Source organism: Ascidia mentula, chromosome 6 (genome assembly GCF_947561715.1).
Source record: "Ascidia mentula chromosome 6, kaAscMent1.1, whole genome shotgun sequence".
In the NCBI taxonomy this organism is placed as follows: Eukaryota; Metazoa; Chordata; class Ascidiacea; order Phlebobranchia; family Ascidiidae; genus Ascidia; species Ascidia mentula.
The window spans coordinates 13058316-13083858 of NC_138571.1; the positions used below are offsets into that span (position 1 = coordinate 13058316).

The 25543-nt window shown below is 40.1% G+C and overlaps 4 protein-coding genes across 4 annotated transcripts; 2 read left to right on the forward strand and 2 right to left on the reverse strand.

The window, feature by feature from the left end:
- Positions 1-83: 83 nt before the first annotated feature.
- Positions 84-14044, reverse strand: LOC145906847 (protein flightless-1 homolog). The gene is made up of 29 exons (XM_082994319.1): positions 14024-14044; positions 13787-13941; positions 13335-13598; positions 13055-13140; positions 12772-12933; positions 12109-12329; positions 11560-11618; positions 10948-11105; positions 10390-10529; positions 10073-10177; positions 9749-9894; positions 9261-9353; positions 8811-8927; positions 7950-8129; positions 7328-7410; positions 7041-7199; positions 6542-6713; positions 6191-6347; positions 5881-6020; positions 5118-5282; positions 4676-4815; positions 4320-4413; positions 4140-4250; positions 3744-3839; positions 3548-3661; positions 3035-3163; positions 2361-2576; positions 1781-1846; positions 84-1267 (listed from the first exon to the last, which is right to left on the reverse strand). Exons 2-29 carry the CDS (start codon positions 13844-13846, stop codon positions 1148-1150), a joined length of 3753 nt encoding a protein of 1250 aa, XP_082850445.1. The 5' UTR covers positions 13847-13941; positions 14024-14044; the 3' UTR covers positions 84-1147.
- A 307-nt stretch (positions 14045-14351) lies between these two features.
- LOC145905343 (amidophosphoribosyltransferase-like) lies at positions 14352-16343 on the forward strand. The gene has a single exon (XM_082992515.1). It carries the CDS (start codon positions 14751-14753, stop codon positions 16290-16292), a length of 1542 nt encoding a protein of 513 aa, XP_082848641.1. The 5' UTR covers positions 14352-14750; the 3' UTR covers positions 16293-16343.
- A 389-nt stretch (positions 16344-16732) lies between these two features.
- Positions 16733-19532, forward strand: LOC145905344 (mitochondrial thiamine pyrophosphate carrier-like). The gene is made up of 6 exons (XM_082992516.1): positions 16733-17001; positions 17178-17324; positions 17466-17648; positions 17894-18065; positions 18143-18234; positions 18391-19532. Exons 1-6 carry the CDS (start codon positions 16879-16881, stop codon positions 18595-18597), a joined length of 924 nt encoding a protein of 307 aa, XP_082848642.1. The 5' UTR covers positions 16733-16878; the 3' UTR covers positions 18598-19532.
- An 810-nt stretch (positions 19533-20342) lies between these two features.
- On the reverse strand, positions 20343-25423 carry LOC145906126 (sialin-like). Its single transcript, XM_082993536.1, has 9 exons — positions 25283-25423; positions 25019-25222; positions 23929-24162; positions 23344-23518; positions 22633-22775; positions 22372-22527; positions 21806-22046; positions 21438-21571; positions 20343-21364 (listed from the first exon to the last, which is right to left on the reverse strand). Exons 1-9 carry the CDS (start codon positions 25382-25384, stop codon positions 21197-21199), a joined length of 1557 nt encoding a protein of 518 aa, XP_082849662.1. The 5' UTR covers positions 25385-25423; the 3' UTR covers positions 20343-21196.
- Between the last annotated feature and the right edge of the window lie 120 nt (positions 25424-25543).

Here is a 25543-nt window from a genome sequence, read left to right on the forward strand (position 1 = left end):
CTGAAGGCTATCTGCCACTGCCTGGTAATCAACAATAAACCATTCGAAGTCACGTGACAAGAGACAGGCCGCTGATTGGATGAGATAATCTTTACTTGACGCGGTATAGCGGCGAATGCATCACAGTATGCAACAGAGGAATTCGTATAGCGAGGCACGAGACGTGAGCGCGCATGAAAACAGGGTATAAATGACGCCGCGAAATACACGAAGATTTGAATAGCAACTTGAAGAGAATACATGGCGCGAGACGGGAACGTACGCTGTACTGCTTACCGGGCATGACTTGCATTATTAGGGCAAGCGTATTTCGCCTGCATTGGAAAGGCGTGTTTTGGACGAAATGCTCCTAACCTGGCAGACCTATAGAATTGATTTTCTTGTGTAGATTTAAGAATCACGATTTCCATTATTGGTGCAATGGAATTAAATTGGGGACAGGGCAATTAAGAATCCAGTTATTGTCTCGTAATAATTTCGTAATTAATTATCATTTTGGTGGGAACATACTATGAGTTTATTTCAGTCCCATCACTACAACATACCAGTTTTTGGCGTTGTTTGTGAATTAATCCTTTTGACCTAGGATCCGAAAAAAATCAACGAATATTAGAATAGGTCTTGAAAATACTATTCTAGAAAGGTTCCGTGGATATACTGTTCCGAGTTTTCGCCCATCATGGAATTAAGACAGAAAAAGCCGCAGACAATTTGATCACAAGTACAAAGCAAAAAAGCGTGTGGTTATACATGGCGTCTTAATGCGATTTCCTATATCAGCAGCAAATTACGTGGCGCGGTGCTAAATAGTAGCAGCTGATGAATTTAGGGCGATAGTTGCACGCGTTGCATTGTATACAATGGCTTCTGCAGAGTGTCGCTAACATAGTTTGTAAATTTTGTGTGCGCGGACTGTGCGCTACTGCTTGCGACATTTTGGATTGTTTTAAACGTACACAGTACACTCTCTCGCTTTCACGGCGTTCACAAGACTGGTGCAAAAACACACAACGCAATCAAAAAGTACAAACAAAAACTACATCAGTAGAACCCGAATGCCCGGAACGACAACTTCTTTGCGGAAAAATCGCAAAAACGTTGTCGGACCTCGTATTTCTCACGTGACTGGTGACTTCACGAAAGTCGATCATTTCTTGAAAGGCGTCCAAGCGTGAAAACATCTTGTAAACGCGCGAGGTTCGTTGCCTTTGCGGACGAGCTTGAGACGTCGTTTTATTCCCTTGCTTTTTAGGTGTTGTATGTAGACCTGGCAAAAAAACACCACCGTTGTTTTAAGTGAGATGCATACAGGGGCCACTATATCGACCATATTGTTTGACGATGGACAAAAATGTTTAAAGGCGATGGCGTAATGGGTAAGGTTTGTAACAACAAACATAATGCACTTGGTGTGATGTTTCAAACTTAACAGCTTCATTTTCGTTTGCAAACGTTAAACCCGCTCGGTATTGATCGATGTCAAACGTGTGTTGTATTTGAACTGATTAAAAAGCTTTTGTTCCGACAACTTTATTCCATTCCTAATGCTGTAGACCAGTGGTTTCAAACTTTATCGCTTTTGACGCATATGGAAAAATTTACCATGTACAAATTTCAAATTTTTGAGGGCATTTTTTTCATTTTTTTGCAGCCGTTACTCGACCTGGTAAAAAATGTTATTAAAGATTAAACGTTGAAGTAGTTGCCCCACGCCCAAGCTGTTATTTTCATACACGTAGATGTTATTTTTAAAGTGTGCCCTCTAGGGGGCGTAACTTACCGAGGTTGTTTTAAGACCCAACTTCACTTCCACTTGGCTCGTCTGGGTTCCAACCCATAAGTAAACCTGCAACAAAACAATTTTAATCGACGTGGAAATCTTGGTTGTATTATGAGATTGTGGAACAAACAGAAAATAACGCAGTAATATTTCATGCATGGCATGATTGGCAGGATCGCCCCACTGCGCAGGTCCTTCCTTGGCGATCACAGCTAACGTATCGCGATCATGAGGTTTTCGGGCTTGGCAGCCCAGGCAATGCAGCCTAGCTGGATCAGCCACCTTTTCCTGACAAGTCGGAGCGAGATTTGAAAAATCAGGCTCCCGGTGAGGTTTGAAATATGTAGTAACAAAGCAGAGATATGCTGGTGTTTTATAATAATTGATGGCAATAAAACTAAGTTTGCAAATGTGTTGAACGTAAAATTCAATACGAAGGTTGCAGACGGAAGTGTTATACAGGTCGTCCTTACAAGCTATTTTAGCAACAGAGGCCCTTATTTTCGGTCTCACATCCATAGCATTATTGAAGGCACGAAAAAGGGCCTTTAAACCACCACAGTACGTTAACAGCACTCACAAATTCGCCGTTATCCAACACCATGATGTCGTCATCTGCGAGGTCGTCCTGACAAAAATCAGCGCATTTTTCCGATACTGAGAAGAAGCCTTTCTCGTTGGAGCAGCGGAAAAGTCGTGCGTGGCGAAGGAAGTCGGCGTCCTCGTCGTAATTATCACATCTTTCGCCGAGACCGACCCAAAAGAAATTCTCCGGTTCTTCGCCTTCGTTAAGAATCTGCGCACAAGGGGTTTGATAGCAAACTGGAGGTCGTGGCTCTAGCGTGGGAATGTGCGTTTTCATGATGACCGGGCATAGCTTTGGATTATCGGGGCATAGGTCTGTCGCCTGCTTTGAAAGGAACGCCCCTAATTTAGCGGACTTTTTGATATGTCTTTTTGTTTCAATTTGATAATAAGCGAAACAACCCGAGTTTGTGACACTAAAAGATCGTATGTGCGAAGATTTGGTAGTGTACACCGCATTCATAGAAATATTAAATAGGTGGTGTAAAAATGCAATAAAAATATGAATGTCTTATTCCGTTAAACAATCATCACCTTTGATTTTTTTGCACAGTGGAATCTTTGGAATTTTGGCCAAGTACAGTTTTAAACTAAATTCCAAACGCACCATTTGATTGTTAAGATACAAACATAAGCTACAGATCACAATGGAAATTGTTTGGAAAATACCTGAACACTGAATTCGTCACCGAACATAAAGGAGATGAGGTCTTCCATCAGTCTAGCTTCGTTGGGATGAGCGACGCGACCAATCCAACCGTACACAATCCCAGCACTGTCCGTACTGTTGAATGGGACCTAAAACAGGAACCAGTTTTTATTCTGCGCTTTACAAATGAGCTGTTATGGGCGTTACAATTCAGTTGCTGTTAAATAGGCCAAGTGAGCTGCAGACAGTTGTTCACATTTCCTGGCCAAACCTTGCGGCTTTGCAGCCTCCGTGAATATATTGGTAACCAAATTGCATTTCAATCTTTCCGGATAGGTCAAAACTGTCTACAGTACACTTAATATTGTGGCATAGTGCTGCAATTTTATAGGACTTAAAAATTTGATTGAATGATACCATAACAAATTGAGACTTAAGTGGTCTCTTGTTCGAACCGGTTTCAACCGGTTTTTGTATAGATATCAAGTCTGTAGTGACTACTTCGCCATCAAGGCATAACCGCAGATGCTCACTTTTAGAATGTAGCAGAATTCTGAGTTCAATAGGCGGGCGTCGGGCTCGATTTCAATGCAACGTGTGCTCAGTAGACCACCGTTGGAACGTACGTGGTAGAACTGGGTCGGGTCCTGTCAAAGTACGAGTATTAGACGGATCGTACTTCTGCCGGTGGCGTTTTACATAGTTTTCTTTGTATAGAAATGCTCATACCTCAGTGATCCTGTCATCGACGGATGAGGCTTTCTTTCGGCTTCCGCTGGAAATGACGAACTTTTGGTGAAAGTGGGACAGGAACTTGAGGTTTTCCTTTAAATAAATGCGAATGAATTGTTTGCGATTCAAATGCGTGTAGTAACGATAACTACTGTAAGGCAAAATTATATTAGACTTCATTCTGTGCAAAATGGTAGAATGTATCTTAAATCGACCGATACACGTCTCCAGCTTGCAGACATCGCCACTGTTATGAGCTACAAAAACAACTCAGAACACCGACGATCGAAACGTCAGTAGCAATAAACAGTTTTTTTCAGAAGAGCGTTTTTGAATTGGGAATCTGCCTGGCAGCATCAAGAACGTCACGGAAGCAAATATTGGGATCAATACCTGCTGTTGTTTCATTTTCACCACTTCCAACTTCCCCGGAAATAGAGTTTCGAATTTCTTCTGCAGTGTGAATGTAAAAGTGAGCCATCCCATATTCGTCGCGTCCCTACCCTGAGCACAGAGAAGTAACCGGAAGTGATTTTGAAGTTAAGAAAAAAATCCACATCGAAAAATATCAACCTGCCAGAAGTAGACGATGCACTGAGTGTCGTCCATCTGATCCTCATCCTCGTCTTCTGGTGGCTCTTCGTCTGCATCAGGAGGAGCCCAGTATCTGGAAAGGTAAAAATAGTCGGGTTAAAATGGACCCTAGAGGAGTATCTTACTCTAAGATTGTACTGAAGTTCAGTGAATGAACACATTGTAGTTAAATGCCAATGTCTTTTCTTTCAATCAGATGTTCAAAAACAAGTTTTCTAAACTCGATTTTTAACCGTATAGCACGCACCAGTTGACATGGTTTCGAAGTGTGACCATTAATTGACGTTGTAATAATGCGTCAATTAATAAAGCATTCAAACATCTCTTAGTCTAACCTGCATAGGAAGACATAGCAATCCCCGGTGTAGAACTTCCCAAACTCCTCCTGTGGAAGGGAGACAAACTTCTTTCCTTCCAACACAAATCCCTGCATCACGTCGAGGTCTTCGTTCCAATCCTCCATCAACTGTACGGCCTACATCAATACGAGAGTTTCAGCTGACTGCTTTTGGCAAATGGGGTTACGTACTCGTCATTTCGTTCAATTGAACAGACATGCTTTCATGCGGCGATTAAGAAATACATCCAATAACAGAATATTATGAGTATTAAGGCATTGACTAGTTTTTCCATTCATTGTTGTAATCATTTCTCTACAGTTAGTTTGCAACAAAGTTTCGAGTCACATGCAAAATCGTAAGCGATGCATTTCAAAACCTGAGTTTTTCATTCATATTTTTCTAAAGGCAACTTTCCCCTAAAGGGGACTTCCCTCACCTCGCTGTCGGGCATGGGTTGTTGTCTGGGCATAAAAATGGCCGAGAGGTCGATCTTGTTGTCAGAGGCGTCCTTCTTCACTTCAACGCTATGCACCTTTTCGGCTGCCTTCGTGTAGTCCACTTTAAGCACGTCGGTCCAGTTCTTAAACCACGACTTGAAGACCTGGAATGGATAGGCAATGTGGACTTTGCCAATATGCAACTTACACGACGGTTAAACGTCATAATACGGCAAACGGATGTTCTCTACGTCATAATGTACCCTGCATCGTCAAATTGCGTCCAACAGTGGCAAGTTTTTTTATGTACCGACAGTGGCAAGAAGTAACCTATACAAAATGGCTCTCGGCCAATACTTTATTCTATGACGACGTTTCGGATGTCACACAACCTTCATCAGCAAGTATTACTCATATGTGTAAGTACGTACATGTCGTACGTCCCCATGAAGGTTGTTGTATAACTGAAACGTTGAAATATATCAATAAGTATTGCCATAACAGCCTTTTATGTGTTAAGTAACTACACAACCAAGACGCAACCAACAACCGTAAGTTGTTTTTTACCACACCGGGATTCAAACCCGCGTTATCCGGTTCATCCTAAACAAGAATATCAGGTTTCCTACTTGGTATATGCTGGGTCGGGCGCACTGACCAATGTTCCCAATCGCCCGAAACGGCAACTTGCGGCTAACAGGCACAATGGGTTCCTAATAACAGTGTCTGGACGTTGAGATTTCAACTACAGAACGTACGTACCACAGATTCGGTTCCTTCCAATTGTTTAGAGACGATAGAGAAGCTTGGCCGATGAATCATGGCGGAAACTTCGTTGGCAAGTTTCATCGCCGCCGCACGGACCAGACGGGGAGACTTTCGACCAACCCACACAAAAACATCTGCATGTGAACGACGGGTGTATTGGTTTACCGTTGCTAAATTTGGAACTAATAACTTGTACGTGCCATATTGCCAAGTGACAGTCATGGTAGCAAAGCAGTGCAGCACAAAACGTACAAGTTCAGCAATGCCACGAATTCGTAACCGGTTTGAACCGGCAAAAACCAACCTGAGTGGGTGTCGAGAATGTACACGTTCTTGGTATCGAGCAGGGTCGGCATCAACCTCTTGGCCGGATGAACCTCGGGTGGAGGTTTGGTGACATGTTCGGTAAGGAGCTGGTATTTAACTTGCGGCAATTCGAGGTAACCCATTCCCAAGTTTACCTTAAAAGGCCATACAAAGCAAAGGTTGGCTTTCAGGCAAAACATTTATTTTTTTTCTGAAATGCAACTTAATCTATTTTCCAAAGTTATTAAACATTAAGCCTTTGCAGTACATGTTTAAAGGTTGGAAATTGAGGGAAGGTAAACTAAGGATTTGAATTGAGGTACTCGGTGGATGGATGGCCTTTGTTTACCTTATAGAGGCAGGGTCTTCCGCCGATGTACTTTGAAACATCTTGCGGTTCAATCTCGTCCGGAATACCTCCGAAAATTTGCCAAAAATCTGCCTCTTCGTAACCCTGGTAAGCCATTACTATTTCCGCCTCGTCTTTTCGTTCGTACTTGTTAATTTTTTCGGCGATGAGTCTGACGGAAAGTGTTTTAATTTACTGGTTTGTCTACACGCCGTATAGCGATAGTTTGTCAATGTAATAAATTAATACATAGTTTAGCATTTTTTTTGGAAGGGAGAAAATATACACATAAATATGTTTATTGCAACTCGGGAAAAGGTAACCGCTATCTAAAACTGCTGCTTACTGTTTGTTTAAATGTACTTGTTTGTGTAGAAAAAACGGAACATTATGTTTGAACTGAACAATATAGAATGCAATAAGCATGCGTTAGGATATACGATGGCTTTTATAAGCACTCGTGTTCGAATTATCAAATTCACGGAACATTTCCACCCACCTTGCTTTTGATCGTTTCACACCCTTGGAGTGAGCTCCAGCCCACACGAATATAGTCATACCGTTGTCGAGAATTAGAACTTCGCGTGGATTCAAAGACGAGGTATCGATGGGTATGGGGAAGGGCGTCACCGTGCGGTCACCGTGAAGACCGTACAACCTGTCGGGTGTTGTACGTTTAAGTGACTACCACAATTGTTCAACAAAGCAAGGTAGTGACAAATAAAAACGGCTGAACGATATTACATAGAAACAATATTCAATAAATAGAAATAATAAATAACGCACCTGATTGGGTAGATTCTGTGTTCGACCGAATAGAAACCGCTCGCATTGCCGCCTTCAATGTATGCGATGTCGTTGTTGAATAACTACGAACAAACACATAAAGGGATATAAAGTAAAAGCAATGAAAATTATTTGTGATTTTGTAAGACCCAGTAACAGACAAGAAAAAGAGATTTGTTGGTGGTCACAATTGCTGCATTAAAAACATCTTATGACCACGCTTGGATTTTACACCAGATCGAATCCGAATCTTGACAAAAAAATCCACAATAAAATAAGCGATTAAAACCTAAAATTTTAACAACGCCTATGGAATTATACATTGTCGTTGCACGGAATGACTTTCGTATGAAATTCGGATTACGCGAAACAACGAATAAATTTTTGTTGAATGAATACAAATTAAAAAAAAAAAACATTTCAATACATGAAATTTATGACGTCAAACATTCAGATTCGGTCAAATATCGATTTCGGGTATTCGAATCCGATTTTTCTTCAGTTTTGGAACATCCATAGCCTCGTTGGTATATCAATTTAATAAACACTGTTTAAGTAACCTAACCCTAAACCAATTTCATTCAGCCTTTCATAGCGACAGCCTGCAAGAACAACAACTTACTGCGAGAAATTCTTCGCTCTCATCTCCCATTTCTTCACGCATTGTGCGTCCGGTCGCCCCCAACATATTCCTGAGGTTGACGGCGTGGATCGCGCCGCATGCTTTCTTATCTATAGACGTCGACTCGCCGATCCAGTAATATATCTTCCACGATAGGTTGCTGGAGTCGTCCATTTCCGTCTGGTAACGTAATTTTGAACATTAGGACCTAATGCGACTGAATGGTTGCTAATGTGATTGGCTAAATCAGTGAGGTATTATTTTACAGTGTTGATTAACACAGGGAAAGAGTGTTTGAGACGTTTTGTTTTGCATATGTCTGTTAATAGCAACATTGTAGCTTTGATATTGTTCGGGAGAATTACTCTCCTGAATGTCTTTTTCGTATGTTGTTTTTTGCTTCACTGACTGTCGCGCTTGCGTGGCACAATTATTACCAGGAACTCAATTGGCGGATATGTACGGTTCATTTACGATAGACAGAACTTGTAACTATTTAATATGAACAGAATAGCCAATACAGTGCTGGAAAACTTCATGTAAACGTTTCGATTGTTTCTACAACCATTATCAATACAAATGTAGATGTATTGATTTGTATCATTTGTATTGATAATGGTTGTAGAAACAATCGAAACGTTCACATGAAGTTTTCCAGCACCGTATTGGCTATTCTGTTCATATTAAAGATTTACAAAACCGTTAGTTATGTTCCTAAGTTAACTTGTAACTAATTCGCTATTTTGGTTGCTGTTTTGCATCATTGTGAATCTTTAGCTTTAGAACATTTAGGTTAATTTGCAAAACAACCTCTCTAAACTTTGGCGTATAACGCAGACGCCAAAAGTCTTAAAAACTTACGTGTAAAACTATGTAACAATCGCCGACGTAGAACTTTCCATAGTAGGTGGAGTCCTCTAAGCAGACGGGGTAAAAGTTCTCGATCTGCCACACGGTGAGCCCAGGAAAATGGCCGACCTGGCGATAAACAAAAGCATTGTAGACAGTGTGCAACGGTAGGTCTATTCTTTATATAACCATGTCTGTATGTGCAATCGTCCAATCGCGAAGGCCTTTCTGGCAATGTCGAATTTATAGTTCGTTTTATAATGATACTGTGGCATTGGGAATACCAAACTCCGCACACGCCAAAACGAGACAAAATTGCCACAGAAAAGCCACGCAGGACTTTGTTTGCATGGAAACCACTTCAGTAGCTTTGGAAAAGTGTTGCCAGTTGCACAATTCTAACGTTACTTAATGAAGCCAAACAATATCTTTGAAATTCTAAGGCGAATGGTCACAACTTACCTCCTCGCTGAATATTTCTCCATATTTAAGGTCAGGTTTGTGGAGTGTTTCATCCCATCGCTTTCCTGACTTTGTGACGTCACTTTCTTCCTCCTGCGAAAGGGATTACGTATGACACGTGGACGGTTGATTGAAATACTTAGACGAGTAAAGCACCAAACGGACACATATATTTGATCTGCGCAGTTTACGTTAGCTTTGCGAATTTATTTCATAAAATTTAAACTGAAAGTTAACTTCTACTTTAAATAATTAAAATTGATTTGGCGACAATGCCGTTCTTTCCACACTAATACTGTATAATTCATGTGAAGTAATTATGACGAAATTGTGACGTTTTCATAATTATGGGTTAAATTTAAAGTTTGGCCTTAAATTAGGACACCTGAGTTCAGTTAACGGTAACGATTTTATCTACTCAAAAAATTGGAAAGAAATCTTTAAATCGATTTTCTGGGCGACAAAAACGGCATATTTGGTAAACTTACATCGTCATAACTAGTATCGGCGTGTTTGTTTTTATCTTGGGTAACGTCAGACATCGCCTTCAACACCGTCTCCGCTTTGGAGTCCTCCTGTTCTCGACGGCGCCTTAAACGTAACCGACGTGCGATCGGATCCTTTGACGTGTCCTCTGAGAGAACGCAAACATGTTCATTTGTGAGTTATTCAGTTAAATTATTTTGCCAAGTAACGTTATAGACTATTGTTGCCATAAAAATGACACCTCTTTTAACTGATAAAAGGCAAATTACGGTGCAAAACTTGCTCTTAAACTGTACAGTATTTTGATCGTTTAAATGCATTCTCACTTGCAGCATTTTGTTCACTCCCTGGAGGAACGACACCTATGCGGCGGAGTTGGTTGGAAAGGGAAAAGTCGATGTCGTACAACTTGTCACCATCTTTCTCTGAAGCTAAAACAATCAACATTGTCTTTTCAATAAGCCAGTTTCAGGCAAACTATGCAGAAAAAATCCCTTTTTTACATAAGAGGTCAAAACACACTCTATTTGTTTCTGAGAAATTATAATCAATATTTTTATTTCTGTAGATTTTTGAAACATGAAAATCATAGCAAGTAATTGTATTTAACATGCACTTCTAAATGAAGGAAATTGTCACTTACACAGCTTTGGTTTTGGGGGCATGACCAGATTGGGATTTCCCCTAACATCCAGTAACTCCAGTTTTGCCAGGAGGTGGACGCTGTCTGGAAGTGTCACAAGCCTGTTGTCAGTCAACACCAATTTCCGCAGTTTAAGGCACCTACATCAAACACATCACACCATTAAGAAACCGGAATACCAACTAACCAAGAACACTTAAATTGAACAATGTGGTAGTTGGTGGTGTTTCAAAAAATTTCAATGTTTTAATGTGTTGCAGTTTGTGCAGTTTCTTGAAGGAGCATAAAACAGTGTTGTAATAATTTATTACATAATAAAAAGCTGTCACACAGACTAGCATTTCTGTTTCTGAACCTAAAAAAGTGAAGTAGAAAAAATCGAACTACTTCACAAATTTGACACCAATAGATTACAAGAAACACCTGAATAAATTGCATCCTGGTTTGAAACCACCACGTGCAAGCAATTATAATGTCTTTCTTTTATCCTGACACAACAGCAACATATTTGTATTACAACTGGCAATGACAAAGCCAAAGAATTGCTCAATGCAATACCTGCACATGCTTTCTGGTATCAATTCCAAATTGTTATCGGAGGCACAGAAACATTCGAGGTTGACTAGTTTACCAATGCTGGCCGGGATTCCTTCGAAGTCAAGTTTGTTGTCGTTTACAAACAATCTTCTCAGGGACTGTAGTTTGCACAATGAGGTCTACAACAAATAACACAAGTTAAAATTATGAAATTTTACTGCAAATTTTTATTGCCTACTGTGGTGTTTTGATCTACAAACTTTTATTTAAAATTCTGCAGTGAGCCATATCACTCTTTGGTTTCTTACCTGCTATAGTTTCTGGTGCACTTTGACTGGCTGAATTTCTAAACAATTTTTAAAGTACAAATGTTTGCGAGCTATACTCGCTTCTTTAGGTACGATAAAACTTTTATTTGTATTTTTAACTATCTATAGTGGGTAAAAATGTCAGGATAATACATGAATTAGCCTGGTCTGCCTAATAGTGCCAACCATCTACACATGATTACCCTATTTAAATGGGCAATAGTATTGTCTGAATATATTACACACCTTATTACACATCAAGTAAAAATAAGGACTATACATGTAGCAAGAAAAACTGGCCTAGCAAACAAAATTGAACACTCACTGGTAAAGAAGTAAGCTGATTGTTGGACAAATTCAGCGACTGCATTCTTGTCCATGTATCTTTAAACAGCAGCAATAAACAATTAATGAAGATCTGTCTTTACTGTTTGCTGGGCACACAAGGTCAGCAATGAACTAAAATACATCCGTTCCACCACAACAAGCTTGGTAATGGAGTTTACAACGTCACAAACGTTTGCCAGACAAAGTGAATTATGGCTAATTGGTGGCAATCACAGCAGAGGTGGGTGAGTGTCATATAATTGTGTATTTCATTTAGGCTTACGCGATAGGAGAAAGTTGTGGGTAATATACACAACGGATTACCCACAATACAAACCAACCACCGAAATATCAATAAATTACATAAATTACAGGAACACAACTTGTTAATCATTTTATTACATATCAAGAAAAGTGGTTGGTTGGTACCATAGACCTAATTATTAATCAATGACTTGCTCTCAATCTTGAATACAAAACTTGCGATACAGTTTTCATCCGCTTTGCGAGAGCTATATTGAACACCCATATATTAGTTGTGACTTACCAATTAGAAGCGACAGCTCTTGAATTTCATTATTGGATAGATTCAGTCGCTCTAATGTTGATAAGGAATACAGAGATTCAGGCACCCTGGTCAGTTCATTGTATGACAAATCAACATCAGTCAGAAACTTAAGATTTTCCAGATTTGCGGGAAAGTTTGTCACCGATCTTTGTGTATTGCGCAGATGTAGGGTGGTCAATGCTACCATGGACGGGAGTTGCCTTCACACAAACATAACTTGTGATTTTGTGATACAACATGAAATTGACTTTGCTCAGCCTTAAAAAACAGGCCCACTGTATGCAAACCCTTTGTTGCAAACAAAGTATTTTCTGTATGTTATTATTAAAACTACAAGAAGAATTTTCCTGCACTGGTATTTTATATGATAAGAAAACCTAAACTGGAAGTAAAATAAGTCAATCTCAAAGTTAGCAAAATTAAACAATACAAATGTATATTGACTGTAAACAATTGTTTAAAATGCCACAAAAATGATCCAAAACAAGACAGTTATCTATATTAAGTAGTCATACAAAATCAAACAGTAAGTACAAAATAAAAATACCCACTTTAAGTATATATTTTGCAAAAAAACGAACACCAAAATATTTTATCCGGCCAAACATACAGGCATTGAATTGAATCAATATATATATATACCTCATCTGGGCATGCATTAATGGGTTTTCATTCAGAATGAGGGTTTTTAAATGCACTAATCTCCTTAGTTGGGGAGGCAGAGAATCAAGTTTGTTGTGACTCAAGTCAAGATGGAGTAACTCCGTCAAATTGATGAACAGTTGCGGTGGAATTAACTCGATTCTGAAACAATGTGCAATTTTGAGGTTACTTTGGTCACTCTAGAATTACTGTTGATTAAATGGCATTTATACTACACAAACTGCTTACCAGGCCACACTTAACTATGATAATGAGCACTTACTGATTGTGGCTTAGATTCAGCACCAGCACTGTCTTGCAAGTTTCAAGATCTCTCGGAACGATTGTCAACTGGTTGTGGCTCATATCCTAAAAAGCATGACATCATTTTGATGGGACTTACTATACTAATTGTTTTGGGAATTATCCAGCTCTTGCATTTAAGCCAACATGACACTATGGTTGATGATGTTTAAATGCCATTTTATTTAACTATGCTACATAATCAAATATTTTACACATCACAGTTTGACTTTAAATGTGTAATGGTGGTAAAAACTCACAAATGTGGACAAATCTTCCAGACCGAAAATATTGGAAGGTATGGATGCATCTTTCAAGCGATTATAGCTTGCATTAATCGCTTTTAAGCGAGGCAAGGAGCCCAGGTCACCATGCAGGGTTGTTAGCTCATTATGTGCGACTGATACTTCTTCCAATTTTTTCAGGCCACCCAGTTCCTCGGGCAGGTAGCACATTCTAGTATGATCCAGTTTCAACCAGCGCAAACCAGTCATGTTTCGAGTGCGATCGGGAAAGAGACCACCCTGAAATTTTTAACATATATTATTATAAAATCAATGATTTCAAAAGTGTTGTTTTTATCTTTGCCCTGTGAAAAACAAACAAATATCACTACTGTATGACTGAATTTGAAATGATAAGTATATATTGGCAAGCAACATGATGTTGTAAAGTTAGAAATTATACAAAATATATATAATAAATACATTACCTTAAAATCATACTTTGTTAGGTCCACACCTCTGACAAATGGCAAAACTCCTGCAGCCATCTTTTTATTTTGGACAGTTACACTTGTGCCAGTCAGCAGTTTTGTTTAGGGCATTTCATTACTTGCAACTAACTATTCAGTCCGCTGGTCTTGTTCTAAAAGTAAAACAAACGTAAGTATTGCTGTGATTATATGCGAAGTTGCCAAAAACTGCTTTTGGATCTTGCAAGTTTGCACCTCAATACCATTGAGTACATTATATGTTGTTGATGTTGTTTGTACATGTAATAAGGACTCTTGTAGAAAACGTTACACCATTTCCTTCCGGTTCTTTACCCTTCAGTTCGTACCAAGGGTTCATTAATTACAAAATTCCTGAAACGCCCCAAAATGAACTCGCGACTTTATTGTTCCGCTTGAACAACTGCAATAAAAAGAAAAACGCAAAACACCACAACAGTGACGTCATAATGATCATGCCGCCTTCAGGACAAGAAGAAATCGAATGTTTCACAACGTGACCAGCATTGTTTCGAAAGAAAAGCGAGTGATCAGCCAGCTAGCTAAGGGTTTTAACGAACTTCAGACAGATAAAAGTAGCGAAATAACCTGGCTGTAATATTGTTTAATGCCCAGAAGGCCATTGGTTTTAATTTCAGGTAACTTGGCCTACTCAATTACATGCGGTAGCGGCTTCTAAAGATACCGGTCTAATTATAAAGATTTACTGCAGAACTGTCGAATTGCTGACTGCTGGCTATTTCCTCTACTGCAAGTCAATCCAACTGACAATTAACCTAAACGCTTTCTTCAGGCATTGCGGATATTCAATTAGGTTACCAGCAGCTGTTGTTTTCACCTCGACCTTTTTTGCGCCCTTTCCATCGCCATCTTAAATTGTGTTCATTCTGCTTGTGAGTCCGCCAGAACATTAGAAAGAAGTTCGAACCGACTTGCTTGAACCATGTGCGAGTTTGAAGATAAGGTTTACGACGAGTGCGGCGTGTTCGCTTGTGTATCGAAGGGAAAACGCCCGACTGAACTTGACGTAGCTAACGTAATTTCCCTGGGCCTAATCGGCCTTCAGCACAGAGGACAGGAAAGTGCTGGTATGGTTATATGTGGTGACGATGATCACTTTAAAACACACAAAGGAATGGGCTTAGTGAGTCACGTATTCAGCGCACAAGTTCTCTCGCAACTGACTGGAAATTCTGGCATCGGACACACGCGGTACTCCACCCATGGCGCCTCGTCCATTGCAAATTGTCAGCCGTTCGTGGTCGACACCCAGCATGGCTACATAGCAGTGGCACACAACGGCGAACTTGTCAATAAGAAAAGTTTAAGAAGGCAGATATTAAACCGCGGTGTTGGTCTGTCCACCGGTTCGGACAGTGAACTCATAACGCAGCTACTTTGCCTGCCGTTGGAATCAGGAGAAGAAGACGGCCCGGACTGGACTGGTCGATTACGAAAACTAATGGAACGGACTCAGACGGCCTATTCCCTTGTAATGCTGCATGACGGCGTTGTGTACGCAGCCCGCGACCCTTACGGAAACCGTCCACTCTGTGTCGGACAGTTGGTGTCAATACATCCCGACGAAAAGCACTCATCAGTGGTTGAGGGTTGGGCTGTGTCGTCAGAGTCGTGCGTATTCCAATCGATGGGGGCTGAATTAATTCGCGAAGTTAGACCTGGCGAAATTATACGCGTGGATCGCAACAGCGTCACGTCCATGGGTGTTGTTAGGCGGGAAAATTCAAAGAAACCGGCTTTCTGTGTGTTTGAGTACATTTACTTTTCTCGGCCCGATTCGATACACGAAGGGCAGATGGTGTATTCAGCACGTAAACGATGCGGCGTTCAACTTGCAAAAGAAGCACCCGTCGAGGCAGACATCATCAGCACAGTCCCCGAGAGCGCCACGCCGTCTGCATTCGGCTTTGCTCTTGAAAGTGGAATACCTTACGACGAAGTGCTGGCCAAAAACCGGTACATTGGCCGCACGTTTATTCAGCCTAGCACCCGACTTCGCAAGCTGGCAGTGGCCAAGAAGTTCGGCGTCCTTGCCGAAAACGTCCGCGGTAAGCGAATAGTTGTGGTCGACGACTCCATCGTACGTGGCAACACGATGGGTTCAATTATTCGCATGCTGCGCGAAGGTGGCGCCAGAGAAGTGCACATACGCATTGCGTCGCCCCCTGTACGACATCCCTGTTTCATGGGCATCAACATACCGACAAGCGACGAGCTCTTGGCAAACAGAATGTCGCTGGAAGAAACACGCAAATTTCTGGATGCTGATTCCCTCGCCTATCTATCGGTGAAAGGACTTTTGAAGTCGCTACGCCCTATAAATAAAGAGAGAGACGATAAAGACATTGACTTAACTCTGGACAGACTAGATATTTGTGATGCAGCCCAATCGATGCAACATAACGATGTCGGCCATTGCGTTGCTTGTTTAACTGGCGACTATCCCGTTCCGCTTGACTGGTAATTACAACACTTCCTGTGAAAACAAACATGCATTCGTAAATCGTGGTATATTCTGTTTAGTATTGATTAAATACGAATACGATTGTAGAACTTTTTATGGCAGGCTGTAGTTCCCAGTTCCCACATACAACACTGTTGGTCGACCGGTTAGATTAGCTTCGCTAATCGCGCAAATAATCGCCTTGTTCAAATACAGCCTTGGTTTATCAGCAGAAATACAGGTGGCCCAGTTTAAATAAGATTATTCTGAAAACGATTTGTGTGTAAGCGGATATAGTAACGAACTGTACAAACTTACAATGAAAGGTCGCTTGGTGTCATCGCCCTGTGTACATGAATAGCGCCTGCGCAACACGCTGCTAATTGCTCAGCCCCTCTTGTTACTGCGCCTGACTCGCAGAATTGACATACAGTTGCTTCGTATCATTAACTAACATTTTATTGTTCATATTTCACGACAGGCAAGAGCAGCCAAATACAGCCATGACTTGATGTTACGGTAGTACTGTCCCTAGCATACAGATCGTGGTAGTTTATTTAACTGGGACAAGAGCCAGTTTTGTTGCTGGGATGAAAACACAGTCGTTATGGTTGGATATGACGAACACAAGAAGATAGGCCTGTCCCAGTCATTTCTGTCAGGTGTGCTTGGGGGTATAGTTACCAGGGCAATTGTAACGCCCTTGGATGTGCTGAAAATAAGATTTCAGGTAAATTGAAAAACGTTGGCCTTGATAATTCATATGTGTTTGTAATAACCAAGCAAAACCATTCAAAAGTAATAAAAATGAGTGTGCACTGTCTGCAGTTCATTTGCAAGTAATATGTTGCACAAATTGGGAAAACAGGATTTATGCTGGATAAAAAGCTAAAAACCTTTTTGTAGCTACAACCAGAAAAGCATGCCCATAAGCTAAAATATACAGGAATAACACAAGCCACCAAAACAATATGGAAGGAAGAGGGGTTGTTTGCATTTTGGAAGGGACATGTTCCTGCACAATTTCTTTCTATGATATATGGTGGAATGCAGGTATTATGTCATGATATTATGCATGTTTTTTTAATTTAAATTGTTTGCAGAAGGTTATTTAATTGGGTTTGTTATTGTAATCATCAAAATATTAGCTTTTGCGTTACTACTTGTTTAAATAATTGAACTGTGTTTTTGTAGTTTGGATCATTTCAATACTTTACGAAGTTTGCAAATGCCGTTTATCCACACACCAAAGAGGATTATGTTGAACGAGCAGTTATACATTATGGTTGTGGCAGCCTCTCGGGTGCAGTAGCTACTTTTACCGCTCACCCTGTGGATGTTTTGAGAACAAGATTCGCTGCACAAAAAGAACCAAAGGTACTTTGTACCTCCCAAGTTGCTAATATATTTTAATAAAGTAAAATTCCATAAAAAGAATTGTATTTGCCAACTTTTTTTGCAGGACATGTGACAAAAATTTTTTCACAACAAAGTAATGTAGGACATATGACAAAATTTTCATTTAAATATGGCATTATGTCAAACTTGCTCTGAATTAACAATGTAAATGACCCATCAAGGTACCCATTATCTATTTTATTAGTATTTTTTGTGTTGCTTAGGTTTACAAAAGCGTTGTGGTTGCTGCCACTGACATGTGTCGCAATGAGGGCCCCAGAAGTTTCTATAAGGGACTTACCCCTGCTCTGATCCAAGTTATGCCGTACTCAGGAATTCAGTTTGCTGCGTATTCACTGCTTCAAACACTGTGGCGCAAATCATCGCTCAAAGAAGGTATACACATATATTTTGAAATATGATTGACATGTATAGCCACCAAAATTGTTGTATGGGTAATGGGTTAATTACAGGTGCAATTGCGAATCTGCTTTGTGGCTCAGGAGCAGGAATTATTGGCAAAAGTACAGTTTATCCCCTTGATGTGACCAAAAAGCGACTACAGGTAATGTTCTATTTTGTTTTTGCTTTTAATGTGCCATTATATTAGCAAAGCAGTTAAACAAGCCTATACAGACTCTACAGAAGTAGCGTACAGTTAAATTTTGTTAATTTCAGTTTACAAATTCCATTTTTCTTTACCATAGTTTTGCTTCAACAGGTCCAGGGGTTTAGCAAGGCTACAGTTAGTGATGTGATAAACTACAACAATTTTCGTCACTGCATCATAAGCATCTGGAGGCAAGAAGGTGTCAGAGGTTTTTACAAGGGCCTCAATGCTGCCATTCTTAAGTCCTGTGCAACGTCTGGTTTAATATTTTTCACATATGAATTGATCAGTGACTATTTAGCTGGTCATAACCACTAGGAATCGATTGGTTTTAAAAAAAAAACATATGATTGTTAATCGTTTTTTTAGTTTTAGGGAAGTTTTATTTACAATCAAGACAGCTTCACTGAAATTTAGCCCCTTGAACAAATATATACATACAAAATTAAGCTTTTACCTTCGAAACAGATTGGTGTATGTTTCTGATAATAATTTTTGACTTGACCCACTGCCTCGGTATTCCGAACTATTAACAACACAACTCTTGTTTGTCTGACTTGAATTTGCTTCATGCATGAATGTAACCTGTTATCTGTCTGCCTGTACTCGTCTGAGCTTGGGAACAACTTTGTTTTTGTCGTCGATATGTATTTTGCCATTTTTTTTTAAATTGCTATGCATAATATCATTACCGCTCATATGCACCTTAAGCTTTAATGTTTCATTGCAAAGCCTGGAAAAACAGAAGTTTTGTTAAAAGGCGTAAGACTAGTTGAGTGTCCCAATTTTGAGCTCACTCATGTGTCTTCCAGGGTACATAGTTTCACAAATTCTGTTTTGAATATCTCTAGGTATCACCACTACTTTGCAGCCAGACAAATGCCTTTGCTTGTTGCAATAATTTCAGGCCACTCAACTTAGACATTGTTTTCATTTGTATAGACCAAGTGCCTTGCCATGACGGTTTTCTGCCATATTTCAAGCCAAAGGGCATGACGTGATCTGTTAATATATTCTCCTGATTATCAAGTTTAATGTAGAATGTTTGTGCTGACGATAAAAAAATCCGTTGACTGTTGGTAGTGATGTAAAAACACTACCTGAATAATTATTAGGGTGCGTGGTTTATAAATACAAGTGTAGCAAATGTTTTTGTTTTTGACGCGTGTGCTTCTATATTGTTATTTTTGGTTATGTATAAGCACTGTTTTATTGCCTGTTAGTGATCTAAAAATAAAAAAAAATACAGTTTGGTTTAAATTCTGTCTTATTTTCACGCAAATTTTTAAGTGGTGATTGATTAAGAAATCTGCATAACATCGCTCAGGCATGTCAAATTTAACACGCCTTATGTTGAGAAGATGACACGCCTCATAATATAGCCTCTGTTTTTCGGCAGTTTAACTTCCTTTGGAAACATTTTAAAGTAATTTCGTAACCTAAAAACCGGTGCTTTGAGAAAAAAGGTACTCTTTTAACAAAAGTTGTAGCACGTAATCGAATGGTACGAAATATCAAGATAAATCATTGCACGCCAGTGATAATTTAAGGCAGCATACCAACATATCGTTACCGCAACGATGAAACGAGCCCACAGTGTTTTAAGTCAATTCTTTGTATTGTTTTGGCAAAGCAAAGCGAGTACAATGTTAAAAGGACAACATGTTTGTAATGCGTCGTATACATGTCAGTGAACTAATAATCTCTGGCAGGTGCTGGACATTCGTTCTTAGATGATACCAAGTCGTACATTCTCCTTACTCGTGGCTAAAACCGACTTGAATCAGGGTCAAATGACCTTGGGTGTTGTAAGTAACGAATTACCAACACTTTAATTGGTTTATCAAACACAGGGGTCATGATTTTGTGTAATTATTCCACAGCGCATTTTAATTGCATTGACGAAAAAAAATCTTATTCCGGCGGAAAGTTCTTACAAAAATATTAGTCTATGGGCGGGTCCACACTCACGCTTTGCGCCGGCGGATTCTTTGTTTGTTTTAATGTCCCGAGCGTACGCCCGCACGCCGGCGTATAATGAAACAAACAAAGAATCCGCCGGCGCAAAGCGTGAGTGTGGACCCGACCTAACGACTTTTTCTGCTGTAATTTATCAGGCAACTTCTGGTGTAGTTTTCCCATGACCTGTGGAGCAGCAGAGTGTTGTTATGGCGACTATGACGGGGGAAATTCGAAATAAACAAAATCGCGCAGAAAACTAACTGATTTTTTTTGAATAAAAATTGACGAACAAAGTAGTTTAACAGGGTCAAGGTTTTTTGACATGTGATCAAAATTGTGTTAGAACCGTTGTAAAGGCAACTGAGCAAAAGCAAGAAAAATGTGTGACGTTGTGGCGTATAGGGTCCAAGTCTGGGCGTATAGGGTAAAGAGTAGTAACGCACTGATTTGGAGATTTGGATAGTGCTGGAAATTTCGGACCAAGACGAAGACTCAGGGAAATGCATTAGGATTGGGCGTGTTTGAGCCGAAATATGATAAAACATTTATTGCATAGCTTTCTCTCTCACAATCATTATATTAATGTTAACAAACACCTACGGTTATTTGCAAAAACATCCGTGTGGTGGAGCTAGAGGACTATTTAAACAAAAACATCCGTGTGGTGGAGCTAGAGGACTATTTTTAACAACATTCGGGGGGGTGGAGCAAAAGGACTGTTTTAAATAACAATCGTGTGGTGGAGCTACAGGACTGATTAAAAAAAAACATCCGCGAGGTGGAGCTAGAGGACTACTTTATGAAACAACCGCGTGGTGAAGCTAGAGGACTGTTTTAAATAACAACCACGTGGTGGAGATATAGAACTATATCAAAAAAAATCCGCGAGGTGGAGCTAGAGGACTACTTAATGAAACATCCCTATAAACACGCCCCATAAAGCGCATTATTGTTGTTATTCTGTTTCATCGCCATTCAGGGGATCGCCATTGGATTCTTTTCCAACTTTTCCTTTGGACCACGGCTGTTCTTCCCCGGATGCGAACAACAAATAGATCACAGTGCAAAAAATCTGAACCGCGGCCGAAATCCAGAACACTATTTGCCACCGACCTATTGAGTTCTAAACATAAAAATGTCCAAAACATTGTTAACTGACCACGCAAATGAAGACCAGGCACTATTCCTCTACTTACGTCAGAGACTAGCAACAAGCCGGCCACTTGCGGCGCCAGAACACCCGCGATACCTCCGAGAGTGTTCGAGATTCCATATATTATTCCGCTAAACTGTGGTGCGATGTCATGCGCGTTAGAAGTGCAACCTGGAACTAAAGATTGGAACATTCATATCAGCTGTACTTTCCTATTAGTTGAAGTTACTAAACATAACTTTGCAGTCCTGACCATGAAAGAAACGAATTTCTGGCCTCGCTTTAAACTTAAAATTATAAATATTGTAGATATTTTCGCCCACAACTCAATAGTCCATATCGTCCCACGAGTTGTAAAAATTAATTTTACAAATCTTTCGTAATTCCTAGGACAGTAAACGCATAACATACCAATAAGTGCCGCCAACGCCACGGAAACAGAGAAAAAGGTGATTGCAGCCGTTGTGTCACATCCGACGTAAGAGGCCAGAACACAAAACAAACTGCTTGCAACCAGCGCAAGAATCGTGTTGATCTTTCGAATGACGATGGTTGACGTCACTCGTTTGGACCTGATGACGTCAGTTACGAATCCCCCGATCATTGTGAGAAGCCATTGAAGAATATAGGGTAGGGCAACGATCGCACCACTCTGTATATTCAGCGATTTTGTTAGAGCGGTAAAACGTTATCTTACTTGACGTAACTTTATGATCTTCATCGGAAGCATTTAAACAAGAGGTTTATTTTCAAACAAAATTAACAGGCAGAAGTATCAAAATTGGTTAATTATTGTATGTAAACTTTTTAACTTTTAAAGACTCATAACTTCTTACTATGAAATGAAAGACTGTTTACGATATGCTTGTCATGTTAGTTGTATACATACAACGCATATAGGAGTATTTGAGTCAAAACGGATACTTTTGACACTATTTTCCTAGATGACAATCATATTTCACCTACTCTGTACTTACTGTAGCAACATCAAACTTTAGTACTGTGGCCAAGTAGGTTGGAAGCAGTGTAAGAGCCGTAAATATTCCCCAACCGCTTGCAAAAATGCCAGCAAGGATTGCCAGGAGCGCCGGTGAAGTCAGTATTGATTTCCACGGAGTTTTTAAGTGTTTTTCCTGAACAACGAAAGGTGGTATGAAACATAATTTCCGTATTTAAATAAGAATCGCCAGCATAAGTGGTTTGAATCGCAATTAAATCCAGTAACCGAGATATCGTACTTTGTACAGTGGAGGTTTCCCATCGTTTTCACTCCCACTTCCGAGAATGTAGCGTTTTTCTCGCTCTGATATTCTCGGGTGACTTTCGGGAGAATCGTGGACCAAAGCGAACCACATTACACACCACAGCAACGATAATCCTCCTTATAAGGTTTACAAGAGTTTAGTATTGACGCCAATGCCTTATGTAGGGCGTATTGTAGAGAATGTGGTTGAATTACTCTTCATAGAGATTTAGTCAAAACTTGTCAAACCGTAAAACAAACGCGAAAAGCAGTTTGGGTATAAAATACACAAAAGATTCAATGATTTTGAGGTGTTCGGTTTGTTTACTCTATTTGTTGTGTAATTGTAACATTATGTGTCCTAAAGTTGACCTAACAAAACGGCGCTTTAGATTCGCCGCGCAATCAGCGTGTCTGGCAATGCGACTTACGCCTGTGGATTTACTGCGCACCTCAGTGGCTAATAATTGCGTTCCTGGCGTTATTTGCGTGTTGGCTTTGCCTGCAAAACCTGTGCACCGTTTTGTACCAATACACTTGAACTGTTTGTGACTGAAGAATACAACACTAATCACAATGTGCAACCAACTATTACGATAATGGTATATATTGCGGCCATGATGAAAAGTTGATGGCAATAACAAGTGTAACAATAAAAGAACTGCTCCTTAGCTGATTATCACAAATTGATTCAACTACAACCAACCTATTCCATAGAAAACCGATTCCCAGCCAAGTTTTTCTGCCATCAACCCGGCCAAAGGCATTGTGACGAAAGTTCCTGCAGAGCTGCCGGACAAACTGAACGAAGTTAAGGCGCTCCGCTCCAATTGTGGCCCCCAAACGCCCCACACCCCCACTATCGAAGGGGAGAATACCCCCTAAAATGAGTTTTTAAAGTTTTCTTTAATTTGCGATTGAAATGGCGGGAGGTGATTATGTGCTACAATTTATAATCTAAATTTCAGCCTGCAAGTGCTTCAGTAGACTACATTTTTAAAATTCGTTAACCATTGTTAATCTGTAATAACCAAAAATAATTTTAAAATTTTATCTGTTATAGTCGAAAAGACGCTTAATGACGTTGACAAATTTGGTGCAAACGAAATTCCAATCCATTGTTTACATTTAAGATTCACAAACCGAAAGATCACAACATTAAAGTCCTAAAAATAACGCCCAGCGGCAAAAGGTTTATGCAGTTTCCCTGTTTTAGACATCACGTTCATATACATATGAGTATAATGTCACCCATTGAAGAGACGAACAAACACAACGGTCACATAAATACCTGGAAAAATCCGGTTAAGGTCCTCAGGACCACAAGGAGGCCGAAACTAGAGTGAGCTGCTGGGGGAATGCAGACCGTGAATAATCCTGAAAACATCATGGCTAAACCCATAACTCGTTTAAACCCGAAACGTTTTGACATCCATGGACCGAGGATGTTGTTGCAGGCGTAACCGTAGAAGAAGCAGCCGAGCAGAAGTCCTTGTTGTGCTGCGTCCCAATTGAAAATGCCGTTCTAAACATATCATGCAGTAGGTTCGGTTGTATATTGCACCACAAACCAGTTCAATTCAATGTTAATACTTTCACTATCGAAACTGTTGACATTTTGTACCATACGCACTTTCCTTAATGAATTGAAAGGCATGAAACAAACCCAGCAGAACAGATGAACCATACTTAAATTCAATGCGGATTCGTCGATTTTAGGTGTAGAAATATATATGCTTGATATAAGTAACACCTTTTGCTGGGTGAAAAAATCAAACTGAATATGTGTACTTGGCAAACCTGATACGTATATTGGCCAAAATATAGTGCTGATAATAAAAACATCTACTTTTTGTATGCAACTAACTTATGTCATCGACATATTTTTCCTTTACGTTATAGCAATTTTTTCCCAAGGGGGCGGTAGAGTAAGTATACATTGGTGTAGTGCAATTAAACAATGCGACGGCACTGCAACTGAAAGAGGGAGAGAGAGCCGCCTTTCTGCCCTTCTGTTGTTACTTCCCTTCATCATTTCCTTGCATCAATGAACAAAGGAAAGTATGGTGCGACATGGCAGCTCTAACGAATTGGTCGCTTTGCCTAGCATCTGCTTTTACAAACACTACATTTTATGTTTGGTCTGTAGTTATATTATATCGACCCAGTACGATACGTATGCTGGCATGCAAGCGCGAATATTTCGTTCAAAATGGGTAAAGAACCAAAGGCATTTGCCTTAACACAAGCAAAAAATACACTGCCAACAACCTTGCATACAGTTATAAGAAATCATTAATTCTCGTTTAATCTATGCGCCCGTCAGCTATACAATACTTTTGATATTCTAAAATTGAGATCAAATGCAAAAGCATTCTTACAGAAAACGACTCGCCTCTGCTTGCGTTTTGTCCTCGGTTCGGGCATTCCGAGGTTAAATTCTGCTGGTGGTCCTTGGCTTCGTGCGTGGTCGAGTTTACCATGGCTACAATGGCCACACTCAAGCAGCTGCGGACGGCGTAGACATTGAACATGGCTGAAAAGCACATGACGGCTAGCACGTGACGCACTTTCAAATAACATCCCTGTAAAACACAACCGTTTCAAAACTACTTGGCTTTAAGAGGTAAAAAAAACATGCTTACATCGCTTTTGGCCTCAAGATTAACAGCGTATTCGACGGTGACGTCATTTGCTTCGGTTAGTTTGCTGCCTTCTTGGATGTTTGCTTTGGTGTCGGCGTCCATGTTCAACTAACTAACATTCAGCACGCCTCAAACACTTTTGTGCACGCTACATAGCAAAAGCTACTGATGCAAAGCTACTGACGTGACATTCAGCGATGGTTCATTGCCTTTGCCGCCTTTTTTGTCTGCCGCAAATAAATGTTGTCGTCTCTTCAAACT

What these genes read in the sequence shown, in the direction of transcription:
- LOC145906847 (XM_082994319.1), bottom strand. Translation starts at nt 13,846, where the DNA reads ATGGCTGCAGGAGTTTTGCCATTTGTCAGAGGTGTGGACCTAACAAAG. An exon ending in ATCAGCTTACTTCTTTACCA is followed by an intron (nt 11,106 to 11,559) that starts GTGAGTGTTCAA and finishes TATTTGTTGTAG; the next exon opens with ACCTCATTGTGCAAACTACA. An exon ending in CCGATACTAGTTATGACGAT is followed by an intron (nt 9,354 to 9,748) that starts GTAAGTTTACCA and finishes TCCCTTTCGCAG; the next exon opens with GAGGAAGAAAGTGACGTCAC.
- LOC145905343 (XM_082992515.1), top strand. Translation starts at nt 14,751, where the DNA reads ATGTGCGAGTTTGAAGATAAGGTTTACGACGAGTGCGGCGTGTTCGCT.
- LOC145905344 (XM_082992516.1), top strand. Translation starts at nt 16,879, where the DNA reads ATGGTTGGATATGACGAACACAAGAAGATAGGCCTGTCCCAGTCATTT. An exon ending in TGCTGAAAATAAGATTTCAG is followed by an intron (nt 17,002 to 17,177) that starts GTAAATTGAAAA and finishes ACCTTTTTGTAG; the next exon opens with CTACAACCAGAAAAGCATGC. An exon ending in CTGCACAAAAAGAACCAAAG is followed by an intron (nt 17,649 to 17,893) that starts GTACTTTGTACC and finishes TGTGTTGCTTAG; the next exon opens with GTTTACAAAAGCGTTGTGGT.
- LOC145906126 (XM_082993536.1), bottom strand. Translation starts at nt 25,384, where the DNA reads ATGGACGCCGACACCAAAGCAAACATCCAAGAAGGCAGCAAACTAACC. An exon ending in ATCTTGAGGCCAAAAGCGAT is followed by an intron (nt 25,223 to 25,282) that starts GTAAGCATGTTT and finishes TGTGTTTTACAG; the next exon opens with GGATGTTATTTGAAAGTGCG. An exon ending in GCTTGTTGCTAGTCTCTGAC is followed by an intron (nt 21,365 to 21,437) that starts GTAAGTAGAGGA and finishes TTTTATGTTTAG; the next exon opens with AACTCAATAGGTCGGTGGCA.